General features: G+C 39.0%; 1 protein-coding gene across 5 annotated transcripts in view; it reads right to left on the bottom strand.

The window, feature by feature from the left end:
• PCDH15 (protocadherin related 15) overlaps positions 1 to 12,348 on the bottom strand; it is an 872,980-nt gene that overhangs the window by 155,013 nt on the left and 705,619 nt on the right. For all 5 annotated transcript variants that reach the window (XM_075759010.1, XM_075759011.1, XM_075759007.1 and 2 more), the window contains 3 exons: positions 12,084 to 12,216; positions 6,263 to 6,342; positions 521 to 614 (listed from right to left, as the gene is read on the bottom strand). In XM_075759010.1, coding sequence (XP_075615125.1) covers positions 521 to 614; positions 6,263 to 6,342; positions 12,084 to 12,216 — 307 coding nt within the window. The remainder of the gene's footprint in view (positions 1 to 520; positions 615 to 6,262; positions 6,343 to 12,083; positions 12,217 to 12,348) is intronic.

A 12,348-nucleotide genomic window follows, 5' to 3' on the forward strand; every position in this document is an offset into this window, starting at 1 on the left:
TTGGTCCCCCCCCCCCGCCCCCGCCCAGAGAAGCGTCATGGGCACTTTTCCAGATTTTTCTTGAGAGCTTAAAAAAAAAAAATTTGAAGCTGGACAGCGCTTTCATCTGTCAATTCTGAAAAAAGTGTAATGCATTTGACTAGGTACAAATCTATAATATAGCTGCCCACATAGCTAATCTTTAGGAGAAGGTAAGAAGGAAGACCTGTTATTTAATAGCATGGAGAAGAAATAGTAAGAAGATGCACATATCTGAATAATGCAAAACTTTGCCTGCATTGATTCTTGTTGAAAAACAACAAAAAGGCAGCAAAGTTGCTTTGGTTCAAGATCAAAGGACATTACCTCAGTGATACACAGGTTTTATCTACACAAACCTTTTTGAGATAAAGGAAAACTGTTGCGGATTACAGATATATTTGGTCAAGACCCATATAAAAGATACAACAATTAGACTACTTCAAGTGCCTAACTACATATCGTAATAGTCCATTTTCTTAAACTTTCACAGGAAACTCACCCCATCTGGTCTGCCATCCGAGGCTGTAACAATCAGAATATAGCGATCAGTGCTTTCTCTGTCCAAGGGCTTTCCTAAGGCTAGCAGTCCAGAACTAGTAATAAAACAAAAACATAAAATGTTATCACAACAGTTGTAAGATATCTACAAGCACTTTTGTTCCACTACTTTGCATTACATGAATGTTTCCCTTTGAGCATGTTAATAAGCTTTTAGGCTTTATTACGAATGACGGCACCCTTTGTGTAGGTAAAGGCTAATAAAAACGATGAGCTGATTTCTAATGCTTTCCACTTCGATACACCTCTAATTTAGGATTACAATAACAACCTAGTGATCTACAACATTCTACAAAAGATAGACCTACACTGAACACAGGACCCTCACATGTTAGAAATCCACGCTGCTATAATAAAGGAGAAGAGAGAATCACAAGCAGTCTATTAATCACAGAGGAGTCCCGATACCCGCAGCAGGACTGCAGCACCAAACTCTGGGAATACGACATGCATGGTTTTCAGTATGAGTCTCCTCTGAGTTTTATAGGAAAAAGCTACTAACTTGCATGTTGTGTAACTTCAGTAAAAGTGCTGCAATGAGCTAATGCCCTTTCAGTGCAAGCACAGACATACCATATTCCTAATAATAAAATATTAACATCGGCACAAATGTTGTGGAAAAAGAATCAAAACTAAAAAAAAAATTTAAAAATTAGATTTTTTTTCTCTAGGACAATCACAGTGAATTTACCACAGTAAAGTGTAATAAATCCTCTAATTTTCTGGAAGCCACCTGGAGGTGCGCTGCAGCAACACAGAGACAAGATCCCACCGTGGACTCATTACTTGTATATTAGGAAGCATCATAAAAGCACCGTTGACTTGACAATGCTGTCTGAGCAAGCTAAACCCTGCTTAACTGAACTGGCACAAGTGGTACTTTTGTGCCCAGCCCTAAAGCTCTGCATTTCGTCTACAGGATTTTGGTGTCTACAGGAGCCCGGTCAAGTATGTAACAAACTGACACCTCTTAAACATCACCCAATCCATGGGCTGTTTAAGAAATATGCACCAATAAACATGGATCTGGGATGGTATTTATCCTCTAGTCGCATGGCTAAGCAACTTCTCCCATGGAACTCCACCAAATGTGTCACAGTCAGCTTGTAACATTTTAAGAAAAGTGTAACACAACATGATTTTGCAGTGCAAAATCCACACAAGCTGGGATCTTGGTATGCTGGGACTTTCCTTGTGTTAGTCCATTTTTAACGGATGTATCAGACAAGCATTTGGCAGGCACAGCTATAAATTTTACTGGTTCAACCTACGCTTTATCTTCATGGTCTAGAACCTAACAGCTACTTGTTTCAGAAAGAGGGTTTATTAAAACAACAAAAAAAGCCAAAGCCAAACCAAACCTAAAAGTCCCACCAAACTACGAGGTCTCATTAGCTGTACATCTCCAGAATGCTTGGATGTATATCATCCATACCTAATGATGTTTTTTCCCCTAGACTATTTCTGCAGAGTTTCTGCTGTAACTTCTTACTCTCCAAGAAGACCTCAGCAAACGGGTTCCAGGGCAAGAGCTTTTCCAACATTGTTTTCAGCAGACACAAATACTAGCACTTACTGGCAAGCTGTTACTGCAAGCAGTTTCTTCAAAGACATACTACAGAAATAAGTGGAAACAGTAAGTGGGAGCATAATTCTCCCCAGGATGGAAAGGCTGGTAGGTAAAATAATACCCAAGCTCAGTAATCAAAGAAAAGAATATTTCAGGAGATGCTACATTCAATCTGCCCCATCGCTACACAACTAAAACACAGGCACGTGTCATGTTTAGCGTCCTCAAAAAAGGAAAAAGCTTGCAACTTCATTGTACCTAAAAAACTTTTCTGGAGGTTGGTAAAAAGCAATGGGACACATGAATATTTTGTATAGCTCTGTACCCCAGTAAACATGGAGCTGATGTGTCTCGTCCCAACCCACAAGCCTTGTGCCAAGCTACAATACGGCCTTAGGACCTGTCATGCTTCTTTGTGTGGACTTGCCTTGGCCTGCTCAGAGGTTGGTTTTACCTTTAAACAGCAACTATCTAACGAGCAGGTATCCAATACCAATGTTGGTTTAGCTTTTGTTTACTTTTTTACAATTTTGTAGTGTCACGCCTATTTTAATTTTTTTTTTTTTTTTTTGTAACTAATTGGTAGCTAAAACATGGTTATTGAGTGGAGACTGAACCACTTATGGAGCAGCACAGACACAGCCTCTAGTGTAGTAGAAGTTCAGGCACAGGATGACACCAGAACCCCTTGGCTACTAACTCCTTACTCGTGGCCTACTACTGATAAAGAAACACAACCTTAGGAGCTGCCTGAAACCAGTTTGGGGTCACAACGAGAACAATAAACAAGTATCCACAGATGTAAAACACACCACATGCACCAAGTTCAGGTTAAGATAGACTTGCACAGATGGGGAGGAAAAACAAGCATGGTACAGAGCATGTTAACAAACATAAAAATGACTCTAAATGGATCCTAGAGTGAAAACAAAACCATCAGCATCATACTCCTCCTCCCAGGGCAGGACCTTCGGTGCTGAAGACTCAGCATAGACCCCCAGTCCAGGGGAAATTATTGCTCTGAGGGTCCCAAAGGGAAAGTGGAAGGGTAAAGCATTAACACCAGAGCAAAGGACAGACCTTAGAAAGTTTGTGTATATGTTTATATACATGTTTATATACAGCCATATATAGAGTATTATAAATATATGTAGTTATATCTATATGTATATGATTATACATATATGAATGTAAAAATTATATATAGACATAAATTACACTATACACATCTTAACTATATACACACATACTAAAACATACACATATATGCAAATTTAGCTATTTGCATTAGCATCATAACTGGACTACTACTAATCATTTGATTAGACTATTAAGACTTCAATTAGACCAACGGTAAATTCTTAGCTTTGCACACACACACAGGGCCCACAAGGCGGCAATGAGTGTAAGAGTGCTGGGATTTCCAGGCACTTCTCCTCTAATTTGTGTGCGACTAGTTAATAACACTGTGCATCTCATTGGCGCTTCCAGTCTCATGCGCTGTCTTCTGCTAGGGAATATTCAGCTGAGCTCAGTTAATATTATCGTTACATTACTTAAGAGCATTTAACTTTTAAACTAAACTTTTTATAAATAGCAGGTGTTGAAACAGTTGCGATGCTACTGAGAACTGCATTAACTTCCTTTGAGGGCTGTAGGAAAGTCAGATGTGTTATCAACTGACACAAAATGCTAAGTCATGCTCTGTATTTTAACAATTCTCTTATTTCCAGGTGTTTCTGCAAATCAATTAGCTATCACAATAGATCATATGTATTTTTCAGTATTTGCTCAAGACACTGCATTAAAACACGAACAGAAGAATTTTTAGGAAAGGAACGGTGAATACAACGTAACACTTATGTGGTAAAGTATTAATTCACAAAAAAAAAATTGAAGTGGAGCTAAGAATAGACTATTGACAACAAATACCGCTTTACTAACACTGACCTTTAGCTGCATGTATTAATTTAAATTTCCCCAATATCTTTGCACCTTTTTTATCTTCTCCTTCCTACTGCTTGAACAATTGCAGTCTCTGGTGTCCATTTCAATAGATGAACACCATTCCAGAGACAGGTTAACGTATAAAACCTCTAGCGTTTTACTCAGGGATTCAGATGTACTCACATTCATTTAATACCCCAGCTTTTAATCATCACTTTCCCTGGGAAACATAAGGAGGTACCAAATTTCTACAGATTGTGCTCAGGTGGTCTTGCCAAAAGAAGAAGGAACAAAACCATCTCACAATCCTCAGATTGAGGCTAAAAGAGATCTAGCAGGTAGATGTAAAACTGGTAATATTCAGTACTCATGCTGCCACAGTTAGATTACACAGGGATTAACTGACATGCTCCACGACGCAAGAAAATAATCCAGAAGAGAAAAAGGAAGAGAGATAATCATGTTCATGGTCTCTGCCTTGGCCTTAAAGTACCTAAAAATATATTCATATAACATTGAGATAAATTCCTGTAGCCTTAATACGCCACTCACATTAACTATATGCTTTGTTTAATATTAATCCTACTTTAATCTCCTATCAAGACATTTCAGCATCTAGAAAAAATGCGCAAAAGGCTGAAGAAAACTTTGCACAAACAATTTCCAAGAAAACAGATGCAAGGAGAGCAGGAAGGAGAAAACACTTCAAAGAGGTCTGATTTTTACCAAGAGGCAACAGATCAAAAAGACAAACGCACACCCAAGTTTGGGCTGAAACCCACAACGTGCCGTGATGCCCAGACACACGTGGGGTGGATGTGAGGCTGGGCAGTGCTGGGGGTGGGTGTGTCAGCCTGCCCGTGACAGGCCTCGGAGGCCGCGTGGGATGGAGGAGGACTCCCAGCCACTCCGACAGGCCTTAGGAGGTGACACCCGCAACCGCTGCCAACACTGCCTGTGGACACGGAGGGACGTGCTGTGCCTGAGCCTTCGGAGCGGAGTGCACACCAGAGATTTCTTATTTGTTTTCAGATTGAATACATAGCCGTGAGTTCACATGTCACAGAGTAGGTCAGACCAAGTTTCTCTATGTTAAGGGGAGGATTGCTAGCATCCCTTGTGCAGAAAACCCTACAAATCTGCGCTGTGCTGGAGCTACAACTCCTAGTGCTCCCTCTGAGCCAATAAAGCACACCTTCCCTGATTTGCACTGAAAACACCAGTCCTAAGCAATGAATAAAACCAGCAGCCAAACATCATTTCCTGCTCTTGCCACCGCAATGTAAGAGTCTCCTCTCTCCAAGCTGTCCCTTTCCTTGCCTGACAAGTCTTTATCATTAGAGGGCCCATCAATCTTGTTGGGGAACAGCATCGGCATCTCTTGGGATCTTCAAGGCTTTTTCCATGTTGTTTCATAAGTGATTTGATTCTCCGTATATGGGAGATTGATCACTGCGAGTAACCCAGAGCTTACTCAGAATATACAGACCTGTTTCTGTACAATCTCTCCCTCACACCGAATTAGAAGAATTTTTTGCAATTATACCCCCACCATGAACAAACAAGCCCCAGGTTACTTTTGTCCCATCATCTACCATGGGAAGTCAGCTCACCACCCTCCCTTCTTCCCGCAAAGGAAAAAGATACTTTGGAGCGTAAATAATAGCTGCTTGGGTAAAATACAGGAGGGAGTGGTGGAACAGGCACAGACCTAGCCGGTGCTTAGAATTTCATGACATACCCTCTCTTCCTAACTCTATTTAAGTTGATAATCAATTTAAGGAAAATAGATTTTAAAAACAATGCTCAAAAGACTTTCTACCACAGACTGAAATGCTCGAAGGCAGGAAACTAAAGCAAAAATTGTCCCCGTCATTATTCAAGAGCTGACAAGTATAAGGTTTTTAATTAATCCCTGGTCACTCTTTTAAATAGGATGTTTCCACCTCAGTGAGTTTTACCTACTAAAGTGTTTAAAATAAATAAATAGTCCCCTGTGAAAAATTCCAGAGTGCAATATCATTCACAGGGCTCTCACTAACGTCTAAGAGCCAATCTAAGGAACAGCTGAATATGTCTGATTACAAATCTTTTCTTTTGCTCTCAGCCCACATATTCACTCAACTGAAAAGTTACAAGCCTATTTTCTAAGGGTTTTCCACTTACCTTTGAGAGAGATTAAAAACTTGTTGAGGATCTCCATTCTGAATGAGGTATCTTATAGGGTCACCCTCTCTATCAAAAGCCTTTAGGAAAAAGAGGATAAAATGAAGTCAGTTACAAAGCTTTCATTTCTTTCCTTCGATTTATAAAGTGGAAAATTAACCCCTGAAGTTCTATTAAAGTTATCTACAGGAATGACGCTAATCTCTCTATTTCTAAAGTAACAGTGGTAATTACAGACAAGCCTCTTAAAATAAAGCTGTAGCACATCAGAATTCCTATCCTACACCAGAAACAATGTTATCCTGAATACAGACTTTCAAATTATTACAACACATAAACACACAGCAGCGCAACTATGAAATTCAGGCTTTATTCAATTACTTTTGTTTTCATGCAGCTACTGACTGATTACACTGAACATTTTGTTTCCTTTGTTCCTATTCTTTATTTCCAATTCTCATCCGGATTCTTCTTTCTGTTAGTTTACCAGAATCCTAATGCCTTTGCTGATGCTCCATTGAGCAGTGTAGACTTTGCAGCACTCACCCTCCACCATAATTTGCTTTTGGCGGGGGGATGAAGATCAGGATGAGACCTTCAAGAAGGACTACTAACAGCAAAACAAGCATATTCCACCTCCTGCATGAGCAAACTACTTTTGAAGTTAAGCTTCGGCTAATCTGTTTCCAGAAATGGCCTTGCAATTGTTACTTTTTTTGTCAAGTGGACACACACCTTTTCCCCAAAAAGACTATCAGGTGCTGTTCAGACAGGATACCATCTACTGTACTGTCTCACAACTATTCAGCATTCAGAATCTAAAGTGATTAAGGATGTTATTGCAGGAAAAACCCACAACAGTAAAAAACACTGCTATGAGAATTGCAAGGCAGCCAACCAACAAGTTCAAAGAAGGGCAGATAGGATTTAATAGGAGATGGGTCAAAATTAAAAAGAAGATAAGGAGAGAGTATTTTTGTGTTTATCGTCTTTCAACAACCATCCTTTTTCTTACCTATCTTCCAAAAACATTTCCTGTAGACAACACTCAAAAACTGTGTGTCTTTGGGCTGACCATCTAAAAAGCAGTTCTTAAGACAAAAAAAGAAAAAAAACAAAAAACCAAACAAGAAAAACACAACAGCCAACCTCCCTGACCCCCAACATGAAGAACAGAAGCACAAACTATTCCAGTGGGCAGGCAGAACAGGGAACCTAGCAAGAGCCCAACCTGCCTTAACCTAAGGAAGCATATAGAAAACAGTGGCTAAATCAGATGAAGGGGGCCAGGAGTATAGAGAAAAAGCAAACACAACTATGTGGGGACAAAATCAGAAAAAGTCAAGGCAAAACTGTAATAAAACCATAAAAGAATACAAAGGATAACAAAGAACTGTTTAAATTACAGAGGAAACTTGAGGAGTGTGGTACCTTGCCACAATATAAAAGCAGAAGGGATGATGTAAAGAAGGTCGAAGAGCTAACACTTCTTGCGTTTTGGCTGCAATCAAGCAGCTAACAAAACTAACTGTGGCAACAAAGGGGTAAAATCTCAGATGAGACTAGGGAAAGAATAAGGCAGAAAATATGTACATAAATAGAGTGTCTTTAAATCATCTGCTGAAATTAAAGCCTGATGAAATTCATCCTAGTGTATAAAAACACGGGCTGAAGCAATCTCAAAGCCATTAGCAGTTTTGTTTGAAAACTCACAGAGGACAAACGTGCTGAAGGACAAACACAAGGTACATCTTACACAGAGGATCGAGCCAAGAAATCACAGACCAGACAGGTAGAGCTCAATTCCCAGAAAACCACAAATAATCAAATTATTTGTAAGTATCTGTGATGACAATATGGAGATGGATAACGCAGAGCTGCATTTCTCAAGAACAAGGTATGCTGAAGCAATCTAATCTTTTACAATAAACAACAGGTCTTGTAAAACAGGGAAAAAGCTGTGGATGTAATAATGCATCTTAACCACAGTAAGGCCTTTCACACCGCCTTATGTGACATTTTCACTAACAAGTTCAGACAACATGGTCTCGAAACAGAAGATGGGATGAAGCAAGAATAAAACTGATCATAAAAATTAAGGTCAGAAAGCAGTGGACAGCATTTAGTATTGACTGAGTTCTGCAAAGGTATGTCTACTTGTTCCAATACTGATCAATATTTTAATTAACAACAGTGACAGAACAGAAAATTTGTTTGTCAAATCCACGGATGGCACCAAGTGACAGAGGTGCCAGCACATTAGAGGGTGCAAGTGGAATTCAGATATTCTTACGCTGAAGATATGAACAGTCAGTAAAGACAAAAAAATTGTTTGCCAAGAATATTTAACTATACAAATACTGGATGCAGAAAATCTGACTAGCTGGCATCTCTGAGGAATATAAAGATCCTAAATCACCAGAATCACATTGTTGCTTCTGTCTTTAGTGGTCCTTTGTAGTCTTTTTACCCTACCTGCAGGGGACCCTGCCCTCACTTCCCATTTAAGGGTATCTCAGAGGTTTGTTTATGGTCTACATTCGTTCACAAAAAGTCAGGAGATTTTCAAAAAGAAAATAAAAGACTGGTTCTAGCTCACTTCATTTTCTCCTAGGTCCAAAGAAAATGTACCTTTCAATCAACATACTTTAAGAACAAGACTGTTTTAATAAACTTCTGTTTTCTTTAAAATCACAGAACAGCAAGTTAGTACGTACGTAAGAAAACCACTGAAGACTTGCACATGAGAAAAATAGCAATCTATACCTACTGTTTTCCAGATCAATTGTATGCAGTGACTTCATAAATTGTACACAATGATTTCATGTTTCTTCCTTGTTCAGCACATAACTGGACTGTGATAACGGTCCTATTTGTTTTGCAGACTCCCAGAAAAATTACACTATTTGCATATTTTAATTAATAATGGCTGGCAGAACATGAAGCAATAAATGCCTCCCAAGCATGCAATAAAGTCTGAGGTTTATTTACAAATTAATGCTGTGGAGATCATTTAATATTGCATCACTTAATCTCAAATGTTGTTAATTAAAACACCAGTCACAATCAACAGGGTACATTATAAAATAAATAATATTTTAAGAAAAAAATATAACCTTCCATCATCTGCATGAAAAATTTTAACAGAAAAGGAGAAAGTAAATTTTATTTTTAGAACACCTATTTTAAAATCTAATAGGTAAATTTAAAAGAGCTGCATTTGCATTGTTGTTGACACTGATGTTTCACAGATCTTAAGATTTGCTAACTCGAGAATATTTAAAATAACTTCTTGCTCTCTCCCAGTTTTTGTAATCCTCGCTCTGTATTCAACACTAACAAATTGTTAATAGGAGAGCACCATAAAGGCAATAACCTTTTAACCTTACTCCACCAACCAAAACAGAACTGAAGTCCAAACCACTTAATGTACTGCAAAACCACTCAGGAAAGAAAAAGTCAGTGTGAACACTTATACAGGAAAACACTTGTTAAATATTTGAGGTCTGGTAATATTCCATATTACCTATGGAACACAGGAATACCTTAAGCTATTGTTGAAATTCCACAAATAAACTAATTGGTAACTTTCTGTTTGCCTGGAAAAGGCAGCACAAGATTTCATAAGCTTAAATACTCAGTTTATGAATGTTTAAAATGTCCTGGCCGATTTTACACAGGGAATAAAAAAAGATGAAGACAGAAATATATTCCACACAATATAAGTCCTTTAATACAGATGGGTGTTTTAATGCAGAATGAGACAGCTGAACTTGTGCTACAAAGACAACGCATCCGCATTTCAGGTCCAGGATCACCAGCCCTACGAGAGATACAGTCTTTGACTAGTCCCCAAGAGATGGTATTTGTGATTGAACAATTAAATATTTTTCATCAACAGAAATTGTCTAGCTGAATTCAAGTCATGCATAGCATATTGGTAATGCAAGATAAATCTACATCGCATTAAGTAGAAGACAACTTTTTCTATGCATTTCCAAAGCTCTTAAAACTAACTGATGCATTTCACTCTTTTCCAAACGCAGTAACTCATCATTTCTGGGCATCTTGGGCATGTAGCAAGACAGCACCCACTGCTCACCAGCATCTTGCCTAGGAGGAGAGTAGCTGGCATGACCATTTTGTCTGGCACAGGCTGTCTCTCCCATATTTACTCAGCATACCTTACACCAAGGACTGTTTGGAAAGGAAAACAAAATCTAGATAAAGTGTTTGGTGTTTAGTGAAACATCAAAGCAGACAGATTACTCCCACAATGAGGTTCACTTTTTAACCACATTGAAATTGCGTAAAATCCTTAAATATTAAAACCTGCTAATAGTTTGTCTGCCTCCAAAGATTACCCAGGCCTTCAGCCGTATATTCCAGTACCTGTCAAGTAAACACAAATGTTTCTGTTTCTCAGCATGCTCCTGGCTCCCGCTACTCCCAGGGGTTTCCAAAACCAAGCATCTCCCCACCAGTGAGAAGGCTCCTGAACAGCATGGCCCATCAATTCTGAACTCACTGCGGCCATTAAAAACACACCAGAAGCTCATTTTCAGCACTGAGGTAAATCAGACATCCTCCCTCAGCACAGGTGACTGTATCAGCTTAACCATCCCTAATAATCTTAATCTTTCATCAGCAAACATTTTTAATGGAAACTTACCCATTCATCTGCATTAGTGACTCAATTAGAGTTCCTGTATTTCACACACTGTGGTCTGGATTACTTTTTTTTCCCCCGTGCATTTACTGTATGTGCAAAACACAGAGCCACGCACTTCAGCTAATATCAACTGACCTAATTCCATCGAGTTCAACAGACTTCAAAAGAGCTACAATGACATAAAGCAGATAAGGCTATATTGCTCTCTATGGTTTCTGCTTAGCTCAGGTATCTCCAGTCTCCTTCCTTTGAATGGCTTTATATGAAGTCTGAATAATGCTATAATGTTTACAGGAAGCACGCTCAGGAAAGCATGCTGCACTGAGTTTATTGCTTTAGACTTGAGGCCATAATTATTTCATTGTAATATTAAAGTTCCTGATCCCCAAAAAACATCTAAAGAGTTGTAATTTATCTACCTATTTTGCACAGCTGGCTTTCAAGACATGTGGACAGAACACAATGCAGCAAAAGCTTAGGGAACAGTAAATAAGCTAGGAGAAAGCTGATATATTAACCATGCAGCAGCACACAGAGAATCAACCTAGGTCTGCAAACTATGACAATGCAGCGTTATTTATAAGCAATACTGGATTAATGTGCTCTCACTGCTTCCACTTGCAGAGCTATATTGAGTGGTCAGTTAGTACAGGGATCTCTGCTTTTTGTTAGCCTGTTAACAGCAGCTGTTCCACACACCAAGGGGAGTAACATCTTCAGATGCTTTTCAAAAATGACAGGCTAAAGAGGGCTGAATGCACAAGATCTTACTGAAATTCCACGTGATTTAGGTGCGGAAGGTCCTAAGCTCCTCTGATTTGCTGGCAAATGTATGTAGAGAGATTTTAACATAAGAAATCACAGGCCTTTCAAGTTTTGAGCCATTCATGGAATTTTTTTTCGCATATTCTTCAGTCCCATATGCAGCCTATCATACCTTTTAGCACATGTAACACAAAAAAGAAGTTACCGAAATAGTGAAGTAAGTACTTTTCTGATACGATCCAAGTAAAAGGGGCTATTTATTACAATAACATAATTTTCAATTCCTATTAACTGTCCTTTCCCCCATATGCAAAGACGGGGTTCTGCATGGCGTGGGCACAAACAAAAGGAACGTGGTAAAGGCTTACAGGGAAGCATCTGTACCTGCAGGTTTAACAAAATGGCTCCAATTCTCATGGCCTCACTGACTTCAAGGCTGTACATCAGTTGGGGAAAGCGGGGAGGGCTCTGGTTGTTGGGCGGAAGGACCTCAATGTAAACAGTAGTAATGGAGCTCCTGTAACACAAGGAAAAAAAAAGTCAAAGCCAGTCAAAATCAATAAATCAACAAACACAAGGCAACTAACAGTGTCTATTTTATACACCGTGTGTTCTCTAGCTCTAACAACCTCCCTTTGCTCCTTTAAAA

This window comes from Balearica regulorum, chromosome 7, assembly GCF_011004875.1.
Source record: "Balearica regulorum gibbericeps isolate bBalReg1 chromosome 7, bBalReg1.pri, whole genome shotgun sequence".
NCBI lineage: Eukaryota > Metazoa > Chordata > Aves > Gruiformes > Gruidae > Balearica > Balearica regulorum.